Here is a 24,341-nt window from a genome sequence, read left to right as displayed (position 1 = left end):
TCACACTAAAATGCGATACAGTGTTATCGACTTAACATTGTTTGTTTTTTTTTAATTGTTGAATATTACCATTTGCTTAGTTCATATCCATTTGTTGGTACGTATATCGAAAATAAATTAGTACATTTCACAAATCTAAACCAATATATTTTCTATTATCTGCTCTGGTGGTAACACTGGAATAAAACTGCTAATTGACAATGCTTTCCTCTTGCAAGTTCTTTTTCATTAAGCTATTATAAATGACCACCAGAATCCCCCTGACTCTGATTTAGGGTCAGTATGGAGGGTCCTCTGTGCACACCTGATTTAACCCTATGTGGGTTAGCTAGGGCTGATGGATTCCAAGCAGTTACCAGCAGAATTTAGAATTCTCCTAAGAACATAATTTAATGGTTCACAAAAAGAGTGTATGTTTTTGTTTTGTTTCCTGTTTCTATTGCATGTAATTGAGTAGAATGTGTTTTTGTTTTTGTTTTACTGCAATCTTGACTTCACTGTGGGACGAGGGTAAGATTTTACCATTTCTACCTCACCTCCCGGTGCAGCAAATACAAAAGAAAACCGTCCCATCGTGCTGTCTTCTATTACTGGTCACATCAAGTGCATTAATCTCCTTTATAAATAAGGAAGATGGAACTAATACCATCTTCCTTATTTGCATAAATTACCCAGAGGAGCTTTCATGGCCTTATAACTCTCCTCACTCACATTCTAGGTGTCCCGCATCCCTTTTGGGTGCTCTCCGTGGGGAGAGACTATGCCATTCCCCGACCCACTCACCCCCTAGATGTCTCCACACACTTTTTGGGTGCTCTCCTTAAGGAGACACGACACCCCTCCTGACTGTACTTTATAAAACACATTAATGCTTTTAATTTTAACAAGCATGAAACACTGTGGTCCATTCCCAAGAAATGACTAATCTAACTGGCCGGCACATAGTGCTTTGTGTGTTATTTTAAAGGTGAAATCACAAGACCGGATCAATAAGGCAGCATCGGGTCAAAGGGTTCAATAAGATTTTTTTCCTTCGGTTATAAGCACAACGAGGCACATCATTTATAGGATCTCTTATATAATGGACCCTGACATGTTTATTAAGTCAAGTAATAATGTCTAACATCACTACAGTGTTAGGGTGAGATTGACCTTGGAACGTCTGATATCCTTGGCAGAGGCAAGCTAGGGGAGTAATTTGAGATTTAGATGTACGAGACGGCTTCAATGGGATTTTGTATATCTCAAACAGATGGTATGAGTGGTTTATCAGAACCCATGTTACAAGGAAAAGGCTTTATTTCTAAATAAGAAAACAAAATGCTTTGATGACCAGGGGGCATGGTGTGATGTTGTGTAAGTCCTCCTAGTAAACGTTTACTGAAGTGGTGAAATGTGAAATTTAAGACTTTACTGTATGGTTGAGCAGTCGTATCTGTAGTTCTGTGCTTTGCGTTTTAAGAGAATTTCCAACTAAAATACTTCCAATAGTTGAAAGTCAATGGGACAGATTTACGAATACTGTCTAACGATTAGGCAGTGCAAACTCAGACTAGACAGTCTTAAAATCCGCCAGAGATTCTGTTGGATGATGGACTTGGCATATCTGTAGGCTGTCTAACTTTATTCCACCTATTAGTTGGCTTAGTTCATGCCAGATTTTGTGCCAATTCCTCACCCATCATCGCTGAAAGTGAAAAGTCTTGAAATGAACGTATTATTGCATATATACAGGGGTTTATCAAAATATTGGAATCGCCTAGATGTTTATAATCAATCCTAGATGTTTTCATTAATTTCATAAACTAATGTATATCCAGGAATGGTCTATTACTCATCATACGTTTTCCTGATGAGGCTACATTGCTAGGGATATGCATAGTTTTTACGTTATGCAGCATTCTTATTATCATATACTTTTACTATACTACCAAGGGTATGATATATAATATATATATATAGTTGCTTTATTTTGAGCAACTCGCATCAAGGTTTATTTGTAAAGTTTCCTGGCTCAAACTGAACCAGACAACTCCTAAACGTGCTCTTCACCAAATTGACTTAGTGTTTTAGACCCTTTCCGTAACTTCTTTTTTTGCCATGTCTAACAAATAGGTGTTTCTTCGTAAAAAGGGGGCATCAAAAATTGAAGCGTATTGCACCAACATATTGGTGCAATTTTTGGTGTACACTAAGCCAAGTAAAAGGTGGTCTAAACTTAGACTAGTCTTAGAATTTGACGACTTATCATTCAGCTGAGCTACTGTGATACATTTTCAGACTGTCTAGTCTAAGCTTGAACTATCTAAGGCCAGTCTCACGCTCACCTGCATGGACGATCCGCGGTATTCCGCACCCATTAGCAAGAATAGAGCATTGGCATGTCTGCTCACATAAGCGGACAGAGATTCCAATTTCCGCCGCTCACAGAAATAAAATCAAAGCATGCAGATTCTGCACAAACAGCTTCAATTGAAGTCAGTGGAAGACATCTGACCAACGGCCCATCCGCAATTGACATTGCAGATGGGTTGTGGGTACCCGCGTAATCGCCTAGTGACGGTGCAGGGGAAAAAAGATTTAAAAAAAAAATTTGTGCTGTGTATGTTCTGCGGCGAGCCGTCCATACAATCCACAACACAGATTTAAACATTTCTGTGTGGACGCTGGCCACGGTCGGAGACGAGTTCTGATGCAGACTCCCACATGCGGAATCCGACCCGTCCATGTGAGACCGGCAGTATTATAGCCCCATTATGCTTATTGAATGTTCTATTGTCTAGTAATCCTGCTGTCATTGTACACAATATTTATAGTTGTATTTTTTGCTAAATTTGTTGCACTTCTTATTGGTTATCTTTTGTGTATTCATATGATATATTAAACACTATCACCTACACAAGTTATTATCATACTCTTGAGTACACAGGTTAGTGTGTCACTGCAAAAACAAACCCATTCAGGTATTTTTACTTTGGAAGACAGGGTAAGAAGGAACAGATAGAACCAGTTGAGTGGAATTGTGTTACAGTATGGCCCTTGATATTGGGGAATGTGAACGTAGAGAGGATACATTCACAGATCCCTGTGAACTTGTCATATACGTAGGGCTGGGTGTATAAAAACAACTAACCATTCACGGAGCTCAAAAACATGTAGTAGAAAGCCTGTCCCAGGATGCATGTATATGTGTGTGTGTGTGTATATATATATATATATATATATATATATCTCCATGCAAAGAAAAATTATTCAGCGGAATTAGAAGTCATAGTTATAACGTAAAGCCATCAGCTATTTTGCATACACAAAATACTCAGGGCAAACCAACGTGGAGGTCCCTTTGCCTGTTACCCCACATTTGTAGACACTGGCGAAACTTTTCAAAAGCCTCCGCAGGGTTTTATTTTATTCTTAGCGCATCTATTTAAAATATTTTCTGGCAAAAAACATTCGAGTGAAGCTTATTGTAGCGGGTGATCACGGAAAATTAGCTCGGCATCACACTCGTATGAAAGCCATCTAGCATAAATCTTTGTTCCTTATAGCAACCAATTACAGTGCAGCTACCTCAGCAGTAGAAGAAATGAAATCTGCACTGTGATTGGTTGCTACGAGGAACAAAGACAAATTTTCTTTTAGACAGCTTACATAAGAGTGTGGTGCCGGCCTACTTTTGCATGGCCCACCCTGTAGATGCTATGGTGATGATGAGTGAGTGTGAGGCATAGCTTGTAGTTACATAATGCATCCACATGAGGGCTGAGCTGTTTTGATAACAAATAATATAATAAAAAGGGCTATTCAATTTTAGTACAATGAACATAATTAAATTGTGCTTTATTTTTTAGTGTACACCGAAGTGTGGACCTGGATTTAAGCATCGAATTGTTCAGTGTAAAAGTAGTGACCTCTCCAAAACCTTTCCATCCACAAGCTGCGCTGAAGAAAGCAAACCCCCGGTCCGAATACGCTGTAGTTTGGGACGATGTCCTCCTCCTCGATGGGTTACAGGTGAATGGGGACAGGTGAGTGACGGCATAAATAAACCAGTAATTTATATGAAATTTGCAGTTAGAGTTTGCATGTTTGAGCAATCAGAAAATATAGATGTACAGAGTTAGTAGAGCTGAATTGTGTTATTTAAAAGAGTTGCCCAGTTGTAAGCTATTGATCTATCCTTAGGATAGGTCATCAATAGTAGATCATAGGTGTCTGCCAACTGGGATGCCCTCTGATCTGCTGTTTGCTAGGCCAGTACACTCATGCACTGAGTTGATTTCTGCAGGAAGCAAACAGCTTCGTTCCCACTGCAGTGGCCAGGCTTGGTCTTGCAGTCAAAGCTCCCACTCACTTCAATGCCTGCAATACCAAGCCTGGCCACTGCAGGGAATGAAGGTGTCTGCTTCCTGTAGAAATCAGCTAAGTATATGAACACACCAGCCCAGAGAATAACAGACATTCACTAATCTACTATTGATGACCTGTCTTGAAGATGGACCATTATTATAGTTTATAACTTGACAACCCCTTTAAGATGAAGCATCAATAGTCGTCAATTGTAATATCTAGCAAGTGGTTAATATATTTGACATAGATTTTTGACAAGTTAGGCTATGTTCACATCACTGTTTGACATTCCTTTTTCCTACTCTACCCCAGGAGTAGGAAAAGAGATTGTTGGATCCGTTTTATGATGGAAACAAACAACCCTAAAGAGATCCCATTGATTATAATGGGGTCTCTCCAGTTTCCGTTAAGCCCTCCAGCATTTTCCTGGACAAAGTATCACAGCATACTGCACTATTTCGTCTGAGATTTTTGAATGCATCTGCCTGGAGGCTCCTAATGGCGCCTGTAATGCAGATGTGAACATTGCTCTAACTAGTCAGTTGTTTGTACGGAATACGAAATAGCAAAACAGTTCCTGTTCCTCTTCTTATACCTGTAAACTGTCAACCAGCCGCTGTTGATGGATCCGTTATTCTAATTATATGTTACTATTTAGTGCTTTGATTGCATACTAGGGTCTTGGTCTGTAATCTGTGGAATTGAGTAGCTCATTGATAGCGCACGCAGTTCAATTCATTAACCCATAAATACCCAAACGGGACGTGGTATAACTGTGGAGTTTACATCCCTAATCTAAGCCCAAAAGACACATCTGGCTGCTATCTTCCCCATCCTCCTTTGTAAGGGTAACTTCAGGATTCTGCTTCTGGGAGTTCCGCTGGCTGAGGACTCCTGTGACTGGCTGCGGCCTACTTCATGTGCTTCGCCGGGATCTTCCCACTGAGACAACAGCGGCTATGGAGCCCTTGCTTCCTGTGATACTCTTCCTTGACAGTATCTTAAGGGTATAACTCTGAAGAGGGACTGCTTCTCCTTAAGGCTGCCTGTCCACGGGCGATTGTTCATTGCATTATCCGCAGCAATAATCCGGCCGCGGGTAACGCAGTGAACGTTTTCCATAGTGTTGCTATGGAAAGCGCAGCCCCCTGTCCACGAGCAGAGAATCATAGCGATTCTCTGCTCGCGGGATTCACATCGCAGCATGCCGCGATTTGCCATGGTTCTCCGTGGTGAACCTATTTGTCAGATAGGCTCATCGCAGAGACCTAACAGGTCTCCCCAGTCGGAACATCACTACCGATATTCCGCCTCAGTCATGGACAGGCGGCCTAACTCCGTGAGGGGTCTTCTTCTGTCCAGCAGTGCAGCGCTGGAAGTCCGTGGCAGACACTGTTCTCGTTTTCAGCTTCAGCCATCAGAGTACACAGCTTCAGAGCTCACCAGTCATCAGGCGCTGCTCAGTGTAAGAGCTGGTCTGGCAGATCTGGCTGCAAGACATGAGGAGCAATGCACTGCAGCCGCCATATTCCCATGGATGTGTGAGCCCCAGCACATCACGTCCTGCAACAGCAGACTGCAGAAGACCTCTGGTTTCTCAACTCCAATCAAACTTCCAATCTCAGTAGTCATTAGGGTCATTGGGCTCTCTGGCCATTCAGCTAACCAACTCATACGCATTATTATATGCCCAGAACTACATAACTCCGTAAACTCAGTCTGCTCCTGGAAAGTTGGAACTGTTACCATGTTTCATGGATAGGAAGAGTTAACTCATTAAAAATGACATTCCTTCTTAAACTCTTATATTTTTTTTAGAGCTCTTCCTGTCCATGTCCCAGGACATATTTTGAAAACATTCCAGCAAATGTCACCTTGTTTTGTCCAGAAAGATTCTATTCAATGGGTCTCACAGTCTACGTTGTACAGGCACAGACTGAAAGGAGGTCTTGGCATTGTGAACTTTTTCAAAATACTACCAGGCAGCCCATAAAACTCAACTGGCACTTCTTCATTCTAAAATGAATGCTCCCCCTTGGCTCTCTATAGAGGCCACTGAGATCTTCCCTCTTACCATTGATTAAGTCTTGTAGACCACACTGATTCACAGAACCTCTATTACAAACCCTATTAGGATACATTCTCTCATCAAGGTTTGGGACTCCATTAAGTATTCACATTGATTTCCTCTCACTTATACCCCTTCTGCCTTTTCTATGGAACCCTGTGTTCCTACCCCGGCAAGGACTCTCCACAGAGTTTTAAGGCATGGACAGACATATGTTTCTAACACTATGCAGGACAGAGCCCCCATGTCGGAGGCTGTTCTAAATATGTATATTACACTATGCAGGACAGCTCTAACTCAATGTGGGGCTGTAAACTGTCAGTGTAAAAGGACCTATCCAAAGGACAGGTCATCAATAGTTGACTGGTTGAGGTCCACCAATCGGCATCCCAAGTAATCAGCTGATCAGGTGCCCACTTTCAGTGCTGCAATGCACAGAGATCGGAATGATAAGCAGATCTCCATGGGCCAGGCTTCATCAACCTCTGGTGATCAACTGTGATAGCTGGGAAAAGCTGAATTTGACTAGACATTTCCACTGCAGGGAAAAAGTAGAATTATATGCTGGCCGTCAAATGCAATGCTGAACATGTAATGCATGGACGGGCTGGTTCCACCAGTACAAGGTGTCGTTCTTAACCCCTTAAGGACCAAGCTGTTTTGTACCTTAAGGACCAGACACTTTTTAGGGATATTACCCATGTGGTGGTTTTACTGCCCTATTTTGTTTCCTTTTAGCTACCAAAATTATTTTTGCTGCATTTTTTCTTTTCCGTGACATATAGGGCAATTTTTTGAAATAGCTTTTTCACTGACTTTTTTTCCGTTTTTTTTAGTTTTATTGGGGGTAAAATGCTAAAAAAATGATTTTTCTAAACATTTATAGTTATTTTTTTTAATTTGGTATATTTATGCTAAAATAAAGTATTTGAACGGGTTCCTCTATTTGTTTCGGACATTTTGATATATAGTATGTATGGTTTTGGTTTACGGGTCGCATACGGCAACGGTTTTGGTTGGCGTCGGCTTTGTGTTATTTTCTTTCTTATGTATATATTGTTGTTTTATTCTGTTATATTGTTCGACTTATGTATGGAATTATGTCTTTTTACTATCTATGTCCCCCATGATGTCATATAAGACCTCTGCGGGACATTCTTTTCTTTTTTTTTTTTCTTGTTTGACACTTTCTCACTGTAGCTGGGGCATCCATAGGAGCCCCAGTTACAGGGGTTAGCAACCCCTGTAGGGACATTAGTCACTGGCAGAGCTGGCCAGGGTCTAGTATGAACCCTCCAGCTCTGCTGTAGCAGGGAACCCCGGCAGTCACATGAACCCCGGCTCTTGTAGTGAAAGTTATACTGTACTTTCACTTTCTAGTACACAGTGCTCATTGAGCGCTGTGTACTCGGGGAAGGAAAAGGCAGGAAGGGTTAAATACCCCCCTGCCTTCTCCTTTGTGTTATCAGCTGTCACTAACAGCTGATAACCCGTCCTGCCTCTAATTGATTGCAAAGGCAGGAGACTTAAAGCGCCGTCGTAACTTTACTATCGGCGGTGCTTTAACCCCAGGACCAGCCGCCGTATATTTACTGTGGCTGGTCCTTTGTGGGTTAAGGCATGTCCACGCGGGGGCTGATTTGTAGCAGAATGTGCACAACAGGCATTCCGCTGCAGATTAGCAGTAGAAAGCCTGCGTCAAAATCTACACCATTTAGTGCAGATTTTGAGGCGGGTTTTATCATGTATTCCATTGAGAAGACGTGAATTTCACAGCAGAAACAGCGAGAAAATTAGTATGCTGTGGAATTGAATTTTGCACATGTCAATTTCTGCACAGGTTTTGTGCGGATTATTTTTGCAGTTTGTGGACTTGGTTTTCAAAATCTCATACACTTTGCTGCTACTGTAAATGTCACTACTTGTTAATTATTTTGTATTAATGTTAAACACTATTTGGATAACTTTACGATGCAATAATGCAGTTTTAAGATTTTTTTATAATCATGAAAGGCACAGCTTGGTCAAATTATGTCTGCCCTATGATCATTTTAATATGGGGACCCTTTTGTGATAGTGATGTCGAAAAAAAACTTGTCATATTTACTCATTATTAACTCTATTAGATGGCTCATTATAGGTTGACAAAAGAAAGAAAAACTTTGCTGAAATCGTAAAAAATTCAAAATGTCAAACTTTTGTACAGTCCCAGATTAGAACTCCTGTTTCTTGTTAAGTGATTCATTTGTCTGTAGCTGGAGATGTCAGTGTAAGTTGTTCTTGGTGTATATAATGACATGACCCCTTCATATTCTTTGTTCCTTAGTGTTCTGCACATTGTGGTCTGGGCCAGCAAATGAGGACAGTGCAGTGTCTCTCCTATACGGGACAAGCGTCGAATGATTGTCCAGAAACTGTTCGTCCTCCGTCAATGCAGCAGTGTGAAAGCAAATGTGACAGCAACCCGATTTCTAACACAGAGGGTGAGTATGTGCTGCTTCTGCCTGCTCGGTATATGGGAAGCAGAGCAATTGTAGTGAAGGTATTGTAAGCGAGGCAAGTCAAATACTTCATAAAACAGACGCGAGACAACGAAAAACACGCACATTACTGGTTTTCATTTCCTTCAACATGGTGAGTCAAGAGGGACCTGGAGTAGACTAAACTATTTCATGGCTGCAGTAATTCTTTATAAAATACTTCAAATATTACTGCAGCCACAAGCAGTAGATTTATGAGAACAATGGAGGACGCACGAAGGGCAGGAGCGATTATATGCAGAAAGCCTCAAGCTTCACATCTTTACAACGCAATTGTGACTTTACATCTTTCCGTTATGCGGTTATACTCACTGGTTGCCTACCACTATTTGTACCTTAAAAATACCAGTAAATTTAACAGTCTAGTACCACCGCCAGCTGCTTCTCCGCCCTCGACTGCGAGGAAGAAAAAAGTTTTATGGTATGTACATTTATCACGTAAAATGTACGTAAAATTGCCATTTCATTAAAAAAAATGCATTTAATTTTTTAGAAAAAAGTTGAGTGCATCTGTGTAGTGAGGGGAGAAAGTTGCCACCAGGCACCTCTGCTTATCTCCCAAGAACAAAAGGATTGGGCCATTAAAAACCAACTACCCCATCCTTTTCTCCCTTGGCATCTGCCGTCAGGAAAGAGTTGGGTGGATGCTTTAGACATTAGGTGATCAGCTGGATTCCCCAATGATAGACAGATCACAGGTTGTCCCGTTTCTCATATCCACAGCAGTAATATGTGGGGGAATGTGTAAGAAAAGCCAAATCCTTGGCAATCAAATGATCACGGCATCGACTTCATTTTAAAGAGGAGTTGTCTTTGTAAAAGAACCCTCTTAAATGGGTGAACTACTTTGGTCAATCCCTATTGGTTAGAAGGGTCCTTCGACAATAAGCTGATCACATCCCGACTACCTGCTTGGGACCTCAAGGGATCAGTTATAATTTTCTCTGCAGCTCCTCCGATGGAGAATTGAAGCATTACACAATTCTCATAGAAATAATGGAGGAAGGGGCATCCCGTATTGTGAAATAATGACTCCAAAACAGCATTGTGTATGCACTCCAAGTATTAATACGGTTTGGTAATTCAAAAATCTAATTCTGTCACCCGAAAATAGTTTTTTTTATAATCGTTTCTACCTTGGAGTTTAGAAGAATGTGACATGGTGAAAGATTATTCATTAGTCAGTAATATCCAGCCGTCATTTCACTGCTTTATGCATGTAGATGGAGCCAGTAGAAAGAGGGGAGAATCTGACATGTTCACCGTAAGGGATTGCATTACATTTTTGTTGAAAGTAAAGTGCAGACAGTGAGCACCGCAGGATTTTTATGTTACCCATAAACATTTGTGAAATATACATAACCACCACAACCACAATATGCAAAGCCTCCTGGGACCTGCGTAGTGAGGAGAGACGGTTCAGGCTGCAAGTCGGGTAGTTTTCAGTTTTCGTTTTATTGTACAGTTCTGTTTTTAAGGGTATAGTGCTAAAATGAACAATGCGTGTTTTAATGTGTGTCACATCTCTGGATGGACTTACATTGTCTCTCCACTACAGATATAGTAAAGTTTAATCCGACTGGGATATCTTTCTCTGACAAGTTATTTAATCTTAAACCATTGAAAAACCACTGTTGCCTTATCTTAACACAGCAAAAGCCATTGTAAAGTAATTAAAAGGGTAAACTTTGGCTGGAAAGTTATCATAACGTGTTAAAGGGAACCCACCATCAACTATAACCACCATAAACTGAAGCCCCATTTACGCGTAAAGATGATCGCTCAAAATTCATTCAAAAGATAGGATAACTGACAGTTTGAGCGAACATTTTGCATAAGCTGCTAATGGGCACTGATGCCCATTAGTAGCTTATTAGCTTCATTTGCAAATAAATGAGGCTCCCTTCCCTGTATGCAGATATCTGCATACATCTGCTGTGTTCTCCCAAGGGACTGCTGCTGAATACAATGTTATCAGCGCTCCCGTGGAGAATCACAGCGTGCGGTCCCTGCTATCAGCTGCCCAGGTGAACGATGGATTTTAAACTTAACTAAAAATCATCGTTCGGCCAAAAAGCAAACGATGGTAGAATTTACATGCAACGATTATCGCTCAAAATACATTGTTTGAGTGCATTTTGAGCGATAATCATTGCGTGTAAATGGAGCTTAAGTTATGGCACTTATAGTTTAGGTTATGTGGAGTCTAGGGGAGCCTCTTATCTTATTCACCTGGTGCCCTGTTCCTGCAGTGTCTCAAGCGACGTCAGTGGATGCACACTGGCTTTGACTCTCTTCAGAAGGATGTGTGCGTACACTCAAATTCATTTCTATTGCAGTGCATGCACGCAGCCACCTGAAAAGGCTGCCTGCAAACGAACGGGTCGGATTCTGTCAGTGCAGACGACCTTCTGTGCTTCAGATGTTCCGGCTAGCGAGCCGTCGGACATGTGCAGTATAGATTCTCCCACTCCGTCGCTAGGCGATGACGCCAATCCCACGACACTTCTGCAATGCTCATTGCAGAAGGGCTGCGGGATGGACTGCTTCCATTGACTTCAATAGAAGCTGCCCGCACTAAAATAGAACATGCTGCGATTTTCCCTCTGCAAGTGGAAAATTGCAATTGATTTACGCTCATTGGCCTGAAAAAAACGCTTTTGCATGGCATGTAAATAGCGGGTTTTGCTGCGGAATCCAGGGTCAGATAACGGCCGCAGATTCCGCAATGCAAATCCAGCCGTGTGTAGGCGGCCAAAGAGTCCCTTTTGCTGTGCCTGCTGATTTTGCCAGGGACACCACAGGAATGGCGGACTGGATGGGGAATAAAAGAGGCTCCCCGGACTCTAGGTCACCTAAACTATAAGCATCATTAAATAGGGAGCATTGCATGGCCTATATAAGAGTCCCTATGCCAACTTGGCACTTTCCTCAAGAAGAAACTTTATTCCCCCAGACCTACATTAAAGGTGTCTCATCCAGCCAACCAGTACCCTGCTCTGTTCTGATAAGGGGCAATGACCCTGAAACAGCCTGTCACAGCTGGGTGTCTTTCCCTTCTGGAGAAGACTTTCGTTTGGCTTATATCCTTAGTTATGTTGTCAAGGCATGTTGAAAGTTGCAACATTGACTTACTGAATAGGGAAATCACCTTCCAATAGGTAGCGAAATGGAGGTACTTTATCCATCCCCTGTTTGCATAACAGAAAAATAGAAATATATATTAAAAAAAAATTTGGGGACTTTTGTTTTAAAGAAAGGTTTAAAGAGCCCTGTAGTGCCCCAGTACATATATGTACATCCTGGGTGTGTGAGGTTCACATGGAGAGGGATCGGAAGCTGAGCCCGCTACATGCAGAGTCAGTGTAAGCTTTTAATCTGTCTTTGACACCCGTCCACAACAGCTACAACCAGCGTTCACACCGGTGACGGCTGTTAATGAGGTTTTCGGAGTTATTACTTTTATATAGCTTTGAGTTCCCTGTATCTAAAACTATATAAAAGTAATAAACTCACAGTGATGCCAGTGTGCCGTTTCAGTGGTCCAGCGCTGCGGCATCTGACAGGTGATGTCACTCGGCCAGAAGGCCTCACGTCCGATAAGCCTGTCACTTGAGCTTCTAGTGTAGAAGCTCTGAGGCAGCACTGCTGGTCTCCCATTGGCTGCAATGGTCCTGTAGTTATACAGCCGCTTGTCACCCCTGCAGCCGCTGTAAATAGATGATCGGATCAGTGGTGAGCGGTGGCAGGGAAGCAGCGCACAAAGTGAGATGAGTATGGTGTCTTGTTTTGTTTTTTTTTGGTTTTTTTTTAATACCTTGTGTCCCCCCACTGCCATCAATGTTTTGGGTTTTCAGAAAACCCCTTTAACTCTTGAAATGCCCTGATCGGCACCTGGAGGTCTCAAACAACCCCCAGCAAAGAGATATCGTGAGGTGCAGTTCAGTTGTCATAGTAGCCAGGAACTTTTTGATGACCTCCAGGGCTGGCATGTATTTCTGCCTATTACGATGGGCCTGTGGACTATCTTAATATAATGTCTACCATATACTGAAGTATAAACCAAAGGTATATATGTATGAGGACAAGGAGGCACACTTAAATTATGTAAGAGAAAAAGAATTCAAAAATGCTGAAAATAGTAAAATTACATATTAGCAGCACATCCTATATAAACAACCACAGACCAATTAAAAACATTTAAAAATCATAACATAGAAAAAACACTCCTAAAATAGAGTGACCTCCATATACCGTAATCCCCCCAAAAACATGTATCGCTTACAAAAGCTCTGGAAAGACGTTAAATATCTGAACTCATGCAAAAATACACACATGTCCAAAATATTTCCAACCTGAATACAAATAACTCATATCTTGGGTATATATCACTCACAAAAGGTGTTGGCTATACAGACCCATGCATATATTGTAGAAGGAGACACAAAAAACTCATATATGACCCAGTATTAAGGATAGAAAACTAGGCTGAATATACTGTTACTAGATCAGCAATGAGCGGCATATGGAGTACACAAAGCATGGTCAGCCTAGGTATAAAGATATGCAACCACCACTGAAAAACAAACCACATGTGGAGCGCACAAGGCATGGGCAGCCAAATTAAATAAAGAATTAACCAGAGCAGAGGGGGATCGGGCTGAGTATAGCAAAAAAAAAAAACGGAATAAATTTGGTATCATTGGAATTGTACTGAGCCACGGAAAAACGTTATGTCATTTTTGTCGCGGTGTGTACACCATAAAAATAAGACAACCCCCTCTTCCCAAAGATGATGAAATTGCCTTTTTTTTTCATTTCACTCCACCTGAAATTTTTTTAAAGATTCTCAGTAAATAATATGGTACATGAAATAGTATTACCTGAAAAATACTACTCGGCCCACAAGAAACAATCCCTCTGACAGCTATGTAGACAAAAAAATAAGAGTTATGTTTTTTTTTTAAAAGCGGGACGGAGAAACCAAAAATGGGGAAAAAAAGGGGGATCATGTCCTTAAGGATGTAAGTATAAGGGGTGCAGAGGGTGCGGGCGCACTTGGGCACAGAAGCCCATAACGTTTCTCTTCCCCATATTGCAAACCAATGCCATCAATGAAGCTGGGAGCCCTGCTACAGATTTTGCACTGGGGTCCAGCAGCTGCAAGGCACGCCTCTGGGTTAAAGGCTTAAATATCTGTTTTGGAACTAGAAATGCCAGCATGCCCTAGTATCAACCCCTAATTCCGAACAATGTGATGGCCATCTCTGCTTTATGCTCTACCTTAAACCAAGGTTATTCTACAGAATGTAGACTATTTTCTAAGACGGAGGAACTGTTGCAGACACGTGAGTACTCTCTTCTGTCATGACACCAGTTTTGCAGAATTAGGATTTCCAGCACATTACCTGCATCCTTGGTTGCACAGACTTGCAGTTTACCAGACTCATAAAATCATATCTTGAAAATCTTTCCCTTTCTATCCACTGTGTTAAAAATACAGTATCTTGGACGCTATCAAAAATTTGCCTATAAAACTCCTCATAAGACCAGAAAGTTTCCAGTCTCGGTTGAAGTAACCATTCAAGGAGCGACTATAGAGAGCTGATATTTCCTTCCTTGGCGTGATCATTACTTTGTGAACTCTTTAGCTCTCCTTAGGTTCCTTTCTTAATTCCTTTGTCGCATTCAGCTCACCATAAAATGCAGGATATTGACTTGCTTCCCAAGCGCCAAACAATGGGTTATGGATATAGCATGATAAGCTTTGTTACAAGTGTAATTTATAGCCAGTTATAACACCCCAAATGTAGCAGATGCTTTTGTGCTTGGCAGTTTGATACAAAAACCTTCTCGTCTACTCTAGAGGACAGTTTTATGGTCCAATTTCAACCAGTATCAATGGACTTTGAAGAGGAATTTAAGTCCGTTTTCTGCAAGCCACAGATGGTTTAAACCTTAACTAATGGAACTGACATGCAGAAGTCTTGGTGTCCTGTACAAACCCACCAATGGAATAAATTACTTTGTTCCCATCCTATTCAGGTCAAGGGAGAATTTTCATTGTCCGAATCACAGCATATTTTAAAAACTAAATTGAGATTTCTTTGGGTCCTGTATCAAACATTAAGAGGTCACTGCTATGGTTCTCACACTTGCTTTTCTTATCGTGTAACATGCAACTAAAAAAGAAAAAAGTCAAAAAAATCAAAAACATTCTCTTTTCCAACAACTACAAAAACAAAGTAACATAGTATGTTAGGCTGAAAAAGACATATGTTCCCCCAGTTCAGCTTATTACCCCTCCAATGTTGACCCAGAAGAAGGCAAAAAACCCCAATGAGGTAGAAGAGAATTTTCCTTATTTAAGGGGAAAAAAAATTCTTCTCATAAAGTCGATTATTGGCCTTTATGGCCTCCCAACTCGTCGTTCATGTGACCGCTGGGGACCAGGTAACACCAGCGGTCACATGATCGCCGGCCGGAATCTTCATGCATTACATAGCGCTAATTGAGCGCTATGTAATGTGTAAAGGAGAAGGCAGAAAGGGTTAAAAACCCTTTCTGCCTTCTCCTCAGGGGTCCTTGATGAGGATCAGTGCACTCCTGCACTGCAGTGTCGGACCTGTCCCAACATCGGAGCTGTGACGGAAAATGATGATGTCGGGGCAGGCCCGACATTGGGTTGGAAAGGGTTAAATGAATGACAAACGATAAGCGTGTGAATTATTGTTTTTCATCTAATCGTTGGCCGTGTTTACATTGAATGATTTCTGTTCCGTTTCGCACAATCTAACAATTTCTTTGAACAATAATCGTTTCATCTAAAAGGGCCCTAAGTCTCCATAGGAGATCTGTCAGTGAGGCTGAACTGAAGTTTGGTTTTCAGCCTTACGGCCCTTTTACACGGGACAATTGTCATTCTGATCATTCAAAACCCAGCGCTCCAGCAGGATTTTGAACGATAATTTTCCCGTGTAAAAGCATGCAGAAACTGAATGACTGGACGGCCGCTGCTTACAGCGAATGGAGAGGGGCGAGGGAAAAAAACTCTGCTTCAGCTGCCCCGCCGCCCTGCTGGCTGCGATCTAGCTATACTCTCTCCTGTGTAACAGCACGGGAGCGAGTATACACGGGGACAAGTGTCAAGTATCGTTTGCCCAACACTCCTTACGTGTAAAAGAGCCTTTATGCCTTCTCTGCTGCAGTTCCTATCAGCAAATTCCAGCTTTATCAGTCCAGCACACTGACTGATCTCCTATTAAGACTTGGGGCCCTTTTAGACAGGTTGATTGTCAGGCACTTAAACACCCGACAATCGTTTCCAGCGATTATCACTCCTGTGCTTTCACCCAGGAGAGAAGACCACTTAGTGAATAGAGGTGGAGTGTGCCAGAGATCTCTTCCAGCCTCCACCCACAGTGAACAGACAGTTGATCATGGATGAGCTCAGTTATTGGCTGAAGCCTCTGTGCCGTCCCATAAACCTGGCAGGACTGCAGCTGTCAACAGAGATTGGAGGGGGGGTGGGCGGGAGTTACTGAGCACCATCACAGGACACAGCGGGAGCGGGGAGAGTAGAGCTTATCAACACTTGTTATTTTACTGCATGGGGAAGGAGTTGTCAACAGATGTTACAACTCAGACAACCCCCTTTTTAAGCAAAGTACTTAATTACAGGTCTTTCCAAAAATAAGTTTCTTTCTCCATTAGAAAGCATACCTGCAGAAAACAAGCTAATGTTCCAATCTGGTGGGTGGGTCCAGACTGTATCTTCTGGCCAGAGATTTTAGCAGAAACCCACCCAACTCTGCCGCTGTGTCTTACGTCATCGAGGGAACACTATGAACGCTCACGCATACGGTAGAAGTTTGTGGACTGGTGCATGCACCGATAATTTATCCCTTTTGTGGGCAGATTTGTCACATCCATCCGCGCGTACACCGTAACACAAACGTGCGGCGCATGCATGAGAGGTCATAATACTCTGTGGATGACGTAGGACACAGCAGCAGAGTTGGGTGAATTTTATTCTAAAAGCCCCAGCCAGAAGAGAGGATCAATCCCACCCACCTGACCGGTACATAGACATCAGCGTGCAACATCGTGAATTTTAATTTTTCTGCAGATATGTTTTCTAATGTAAAGCTAAGAAACGTATTTTTTGAAAGAACTGTAATTTAGTCGTCTGCTACTGTACTCCGTTTAGTAGGGTTGAAAGAGCTGACAAGTGCCCTTTAACTGGGGCTATGCCCTTAAAGGGGTTCCCCATGCCATAAAATAATAAAGTAGCTCCCATGCGCCTTTCCAAGGTCCCTGCACCTTCTGCGCTGGCCGCTCTGAGTCTTCCCTGTGCCGCTGTGTTCAGAGGCTACCATCAGTATGTTTACAGGATGTCATAGGTTGCTGCAGCCAATCATAGACCTCAGCACTTGAGCACTGAGGTCTGTGATTGGCTGCAGCGGTCTGTGGCATCCTGTACACAGACTAACCGAAGCCTATAAACACAGATCAAGCACAGAGGACGGAGCTGCAGCGTGGAAGAGTCAGATACCTAGGAAAGGTGAGTATAAGCATGTTTATTGTTCAATAGCATAGGGAACGTGTGTTTTTGTTTTTTTATTACCGCAGACAACCCTTTTAAGGATATGTTTATGTCTATATTCATCTTGTAAAGGACAATTATTTGGTGGTTCATCTAGATATATAAAAATTTGGTAAGCATCAAGAAAAGTCATAAACTTTTACAAAACTTTGTGGCACACCGCATCTGTTTAGTAAATGTAGACCTTATTTTTTTTTTTGTTTAAAGAACTAGAAATGTGAATTTTTCCCTAATTGTATTGTTCCATCTTATATTTTTCAGAGTGTAAAGATGTGAACAAAGTGGCTTATTGCCCGCTGGTCCTGAAGTTCAAATTCTGCAGCCGAGCATACTTTAGACAAATGTGTTGCAAAACTTGCCAAGGACATTGACCCATACCACAGCAAGACAAGGAGAGTATTGTTATCCATGGTCGAAACAGCGTCCCCTCCTCAGAAGGACGGAGAGGAATGAGATGGATGTCCTTGAAATGAGATAACCCTGTGTACAACATAACCACTCGTCAGCCCCAACTGACAGGATTTCAATATTATTTAACTTCTGTGAAGTGAATTTATTATCCAAAGTGCTGGACACCCCGACAAGGAGGAAAGCCAAATTGGAACAATTTCAAACAGTCGAACAGAGCAGACTATGGAACGTTTGTGTTCGCACAACTACCACAATTGCCAAGCTTACCTCCTTGAACCATTTTTATTATGGACTTACAAAATGACACTGAATCAATTTGTATTTAAACTTTACTTTTTTTTTTTTTTCTTTTTCAAATGTAGCTGTTATGACTTGGTCTAAGAGAGAGAGAGAAAAAATTCTTACGTCATAGCTAAAAATTATAAATATTTTATCTCAGTTTTACGGCACCACAGTTTAAGTTATAAGAATGGGCTTTGAAATGTTATTTAAAAAGCAATTATAAATCAAAAACTAAAATAAGTGTATTTTGTTATTCTGCCTGAATTCTTCAGCGCTTTCCTGTAATTCTGCTGTGAAGCAATTTACGTATATAATTAAGATTATATTGGTAATCAATCGTCAGTATTCGGAAGTGCATCATTGAAAGCCTGCACGTCATATACCGGGGGAATGAATTTGTTTTAGCAATATATAGTTGTAGGTGATTAAAAAAAATCAGTTCAGAAAGAATTTTTGAATGTTTAGAATCATACAGAGCACAGTGGACCTCCGTTACATCGGTCGAAGTCCCTCAGTTTTCAGATCCAGTTTGTTTATGCATTTGCACTGTAATGGAGAAGCACAGAAATCAAAATAAGCATATAATAATAGTAATTATCTTGTGATTTTAACTTTTCGGCAATCTACTATCCGTACTTAATAGACCATTTATCTATAAGGTCTCATTAAAACCGGCTTATTGTACACACGTTTAACAGCAACATGGAAACCTCAGCTGAGTCGTAATGACTTTCCTTCAGCTGGAGCAAAAACTAAGTTCACTACTCTAGTTGTGTATCTAAATACCTTGACCAAGATAAAGAGGATTGTTGGCACCACCACAGTTACACAGCACCGAATGCTCCGGTAGTCATTCCCAGCTACACTATCGCTTTAAGAGGTCTTCCACAATTCAATTTGTAGTGCTTTTTATAAGAGAAACTGGGACTGGATCAAACAAAAAAGTGGAAGTGTCCAGAATTTACAGAAAGGGTCTGATTTTTTCCAAAAACATCACCACTCTTGCTTGATCTTAGCAGCTCATCCCCATTCAAGTAAATGCGACTGAACTGTAATACCAGACACAACCCATGAACTAAATAGAGTAGCGTAGTTTGTAAGGCTGAAAAAAGACCGATGACAACCCAATTCATAGTGTTAAATGTTGATCCAGAGGAAGGCAAAAAATACCCAGGCGGTAGAAGTCATTTTCCTTATTTTAGGGAAAAAATTCCTTCCCAATACTAAATCTAGCAATCGGAATAACTCCCTCAACTAGGGAAGCTGAAAGCTAGTACATTTTCTGAAAATAGAATATAAATGGGGCTGAGCTTTAATAATAAATCCTACCGTAGGATGAGTGGCCCAGTTTCTGGGAAATACCCTCTTTTTTTTTTTTTTTTTCAAATCTGGACAAACCCATAGTTCTACTATCACAAAAAACTGCACCAAACCTGCAATCCATAAATCTAGATATATAGACTTTTTGATTAAATATTTGCAAAATTCTTATTCTGGCTTGTGCATACAAATCTCCTCCAGGAGGACCACCAACCTATACTAGTGTACAATACGACAGCTTTAGTACTGTGCAATGTTTGCCTTTTTGTAACTGAAGTCCACTGCCTGCGGTCAGCCTATTTGCTAATGTGAAAAATATAAAAGAGCAGTTGTCATTGGTGCTATCTTTTTACTAGGGAGATATTTAAAACAGGTTTCATTTTTTTTTCTACATAATTGTACTTTTGATTGTGTTATTGTCAACTGCATAGTTCAGTGAGAAGTGCAAATAGTTCCAAAAATATTACCGCCTAAGCATTTTTAACTGCTACTAATTTGCCAGATACCCTGGTTGCCTGTCAACGTGCTGCCATCTTTTGTATTTAGCAGTCAGAAAATGAATAACACTATATCATTCTTCCATAAAGTCTTAAATTGTGGAGAAGATGCATTGTGTGCTCAAAGAAGTGAAGATCTAACTGAGATTTTCAATTTAATTAAGTCGCATATATTCAGTAAAGTGATAACTAGATGAAAGGTCAATATGGAAATCTTTGACCAGGCTAACTTGAGTTCCAAGATGTTCCTCTTTGATCTGCAAATGTTAGAGTAGACGTGATATATTGTAATCATGTACTCTGGCATCTCACTTTCTAGTAAAAAACCTACAAAATAATATTTGTAAGACAAGACTACTCCTTAATATCAAAGCTTGCCTTATAAATATTGGAGCATAGTTTTGCTATATTAGACCACAATGTAATGGTGTCCTAAAGCACTTTATTTTTTATGTGCTACATCAGTTTGTGACCTTGGGTGATGGTTATAGGGGTTTCCTGATTCACCTTTTGGCACCTGCCCAGGTTATAGTAGGTTTTTAGAACTGTTAGGCTCTGTTCACACTAGCATTATGGTGCCCTTTGATAATGATAGCTAAGTTGGATCCAGGTGGACCCCAATGTAATATAGTGTGTCAGAGTTCTGCTATTTTTGATTGCAAAAATAGCGGTGCAGACTATGCAATTCTTGCTATCAAAAATACAGAAACCCTGATGTGTGGGCAATAATGCAAGTGTAAATAGACCCTTACATGAGTAAATCATTATGTTCTTAATCTTGAGATTTGCAAATGCCTACTTTATCATCAGGTATGCAGCCTTTGTAGCAAAAAATTATGTACCCAATTAGCTAAACGTGTAAAGGTCCATTTACACGGAACAAATGTCGTGCAAACGATGCCCAAAACTCGTCCCTGTGTTTCCTTGCAGGAGCTAGCAGAGCTAGTTCGCTCACGGAGCAGTCAGCAGGGGGGTGGGACAGTGCAGGAGATTTCTATCCTCTCGGTCCTCTGCCCTTCTCCATTGAGATAACACAGCGGCCATTCACTACTGAACGGCCACTGTTTAAACTGAACGATAAGCTCATCGTTTATGCAGCATAAAAGATCAGCAATGAGCTCATCGCTCAGTTTAAACAGTGGCCGTTCAGTAGTGAACGGCCGCTGTGTTATCTTAATAGATAGGAGAGAAATCTCCTGCACTGCCCTGCCCCCCTGCTGGCCGCTACATGAGTGAACCAGCTCTGCTAGCGAGGAAACACAGGGATGAGTGTCGGGCATCGTTTGTCCAACATTCGTCCCGTGTAAATGGACCTTAAGACTCTAGAGGAACCCTTTACAAATTCTCCTGAATATCTTGAATGATTTTATTTACACAACTTCATTGAATAATTTGGCCTTATTTGAGAGGGCAACTTAGTATTATATTCTATATGTTAAGTATGAAAGGCATAGCTCCATATATTACAGAAGAATGAATTAAAATTAAGCTGTATTGGTGATGTGCTTGACTATACCAAGTGGATTCATTTAACCCATGTTGATCTTCTCTTTAACCAGGCATATGGCTTTCAGAATCCCAAAATGCTTCTATATTTCTCACCCCAGTAAAGGGTAAATTAACAAAGACAAGTAATTGCTCTAAGACTACAGTTATCCCTAGAATTAGCTTATCAATTGTATTTTTATTTTTCCTATTTATTCTTTTGAAGAAACAACATCTAACGTACGCGAGTTCTTCCTGATTTTTAAAATGGACAGATATACATTTCTATATAAACCTCATCATCATAGATTTATAGAGTTGAGCGAACATACTCTGCCAAGCTTGATGCTCGTCCAAGTATTAGCGTACTCGATGGTGCTCGTTACTGGAACAAGCATCACGCCGTGTTCGACCCCACCCCAATTTTCAGCTCCTCCCTGCTGTGACGTGCCTGTTTGGCCCCTCCCCGCCGTGACGCAGTGCGCGTCATTTGCAAATTTTTTGTCTGGCAGGCGGGAGAGAGAGAAACGAACCTAGAAAAAAAAAAAGCTCGGCACCCGGCGTCCCTCATACAAAAATGCTCGAGTCTCCCATTGTAGTCAATGGGGTTTGTTACTCGAGTAGAGCTCTCGAATTTTACGAAAAGCTTGACTTGAATAACGCGGACCCGAGCATTTGGGTGCTCACTCATCTCTATAGATTTATCTTTCTCGTTATACATTTGTCATTTAAACTTTTTGCACACTTCTTAGGAAATACTATCTGAATATACTTAGAATTATGGTTATGTGTAGTGTTAGGTGAATCGAACCAGTAGAACCCTGTTTCACATTGAACTTTGCTAAAAGTTTGTTTTCGCATGAACCAAAAATGAGCTGTTAGCCAAGTTCTACCTGCAACAGGATTCTGCTGGTTCGATTCACTCAACACTAGTGTAAAAAATTATAAGAGCCATAAAAGCCCTGTATAACACTCTAAGAGTGTTATACAGGACCTGAATGGCTCTTGGACATGGTAATACATGAGTTCTAAGGGTTTTGGTGAGCTCTTGGTTTGCTCCAATGTAATACGGACTGAACCAAACGTTTTCCAAAAGTTCAGCGAACTAGCTTAACTGGACTTTTCAAAAGTTCACTCATCACTAGTTTTATGAGCTGGCACCTAACCTCGAACTTTGAGTTTCTGAACTCTGCTGCTTTTAACAAGTAGCTTCCAACTCAATATAGATGTTAGATAAATTAACTGTAACTTAATTGCATATTTATTGGAACGAGTGACTGCAATATTCATGTGATATAGGAGAGCTGATATTGTCTTAAGGTACCTATAAACGGGACGACTGTCGGTGCATGTGCATCCACATAGGAGCAATAGTCGTTCAGTACATGGAAGGGGAGCATGCTTAAGATCTCTTCCAGTTTCTCGCCTCTATTCACTTTGAGCAGGCAGCTGTTCTCACTGAGGACTCATTCAGATGGACATAAATTTCTGTGCTGCCAGTAGGAATGATTAGGTTCCTATAGAAGCGTTCACTTGGAGGCTGTTAGGTGTGTGAAACTCCGCGCACCTAGCAAAAGATAGGACATGCGAGTGCAAACCCACATGTCGGCTCCAAGGTGTGGGCAACAACGGAATATGTCCTATCTTTGCTACATGCTTTCCATAGGCTCCTATGGGAGCCTTGAAAGTTCATAGCCCGCACCTGCTAACAGTGCAGAATTTTACTCTCCTCTGAAAGAGCCCTGAGCGAGAAGCCGCTTACTAGTTGCTTTATTTCAGTGAGCTTTAACGAAGCAACTTTGACGTGATTTCTCGCGAAAGACTATCACAGAAAATCGTTGTTTCAAGTCTTTATTTAGGCGATAATTGCCCTGTGTAAAGGTACCTTTAAGTGGCTTCCAGAGGTCTGCAGGTAAACCTACTAAATTATGATGCACAGACTATGTAGCCCCAAAGTGATAAACAACAATGTTATCTTTATATTGGATACAGTCTCTACTGGGATGTTCTATACAGCACAATGCCCATTACTAAAAGGGTCGTCAGGGCTGAAATTCTTATCTCCTTGGTCAATGTCAGTAAGTAATGTCTGTGCAATGTTAAGGATGAAAGTATGCAGTTCAGTTAAAACACTTTCACAATATTTTTTTTTTACATAATCCAAGGTGATATATTTTTTTTTTTTTACTTATTTTGCCCTTTTTATGCTATTAGTCAAAGCTGATAGATCAGCAGTATTAGGGAGCCCATTAAACCCCAAGAGCACACACTGATGTTACAGATTTTTGCTCTTTATGAATTAAATGTATCAGGAAAGCTAACTAAATGGGTTGTGTTCATTATCTGTATTTTCTAATGTGAATTAGCAAAAAAAATAAAAAATAGAAAAAAAGGTAAACTATAGCAAATAAATTAGAATTGTTCCATGCACATACACAATTTGTGACAATCCTGATAACTCTGATGCTACCTCTCGGCACAATGTTTCATATAGGACTGAAAAGACTTATTTCACAGTTTGATACTGTAGAGGTGTCCAGTCTAGAGGTGTTTTTGTCATGCTGGATTGCCTTTGATGTAAAGAGTATAATTTGTGACTTGAGGGCCTGTTTGCATTTATTTGGCAAGTTTTAATTGAGTTTAATTTTATTATTATTATTGTATTTTAGGCAATAACTTGTTTAAAGTTGGACATTTTTTACCTCAAGAAATGGAATATTAACTGTTTATATCAATATATTTTACTTTATCTTTGGTGCTGAAACAATAGAAGACAATGTTGT

The 24,341-nt window shown here is 40.9% G+C and overlaps 1 protein-coding gene across 3 annotated transcripts in view; it reads left to right on the top strand.

Annotated features, from left to right (window-relative positions):
* ADAMTS6 (ADAM metallopeptidase with thrombospondin type 1 motif 6) overlaps positions 1-18,443 on the top strand; it is a 310,696-nt gene extending 292,253 nt beyond the window's left edge. For all 3 annotated transcript variants that reach the window (XM_066602794.1, XM_066602795.1, XM_066602793.1), the window contains exons 23-25: positions 3,852-4,028; positions 8,745-8,901; positions 17,825-18,443. In XM_066602794.1, coding sequence (XP_066458891.1) covers positions 3,852-4,028; positions 8,745-8,901; positions 17,825-17,934 — 444 coding nt within the window. In that variant the 3' untranslated portion in view covers positions 17,935-18,443. The remainder of the gene's footprint in view (positions 1-3,851; positions 4,029-8,744; positions 8,902-17,824) is intronic.
* The last annotated feature ends 5,898 nt before the right edge of the window (positions 18,444-24,341 follow it).

Source organism: Eleutherodactylus coqui, chromosome 5 (assembly GCF_035609145.1).
Source record: "Eleutherodactylus coqui strain aEleCoq1 chromosome 5, aEleCoq1.hap1, whole genome shotgun sequence".
Classification (NCBI taxonomy): Eukaryota; Metazoa; Chordata; class Amphibia; order Anura; family Eleutherodactylidae; genus Eleutherodactylus; species Eleutherodactylus coqui.
This window is presented reverse-complemented; position numbering and strand designations above follow the sequence as displayed.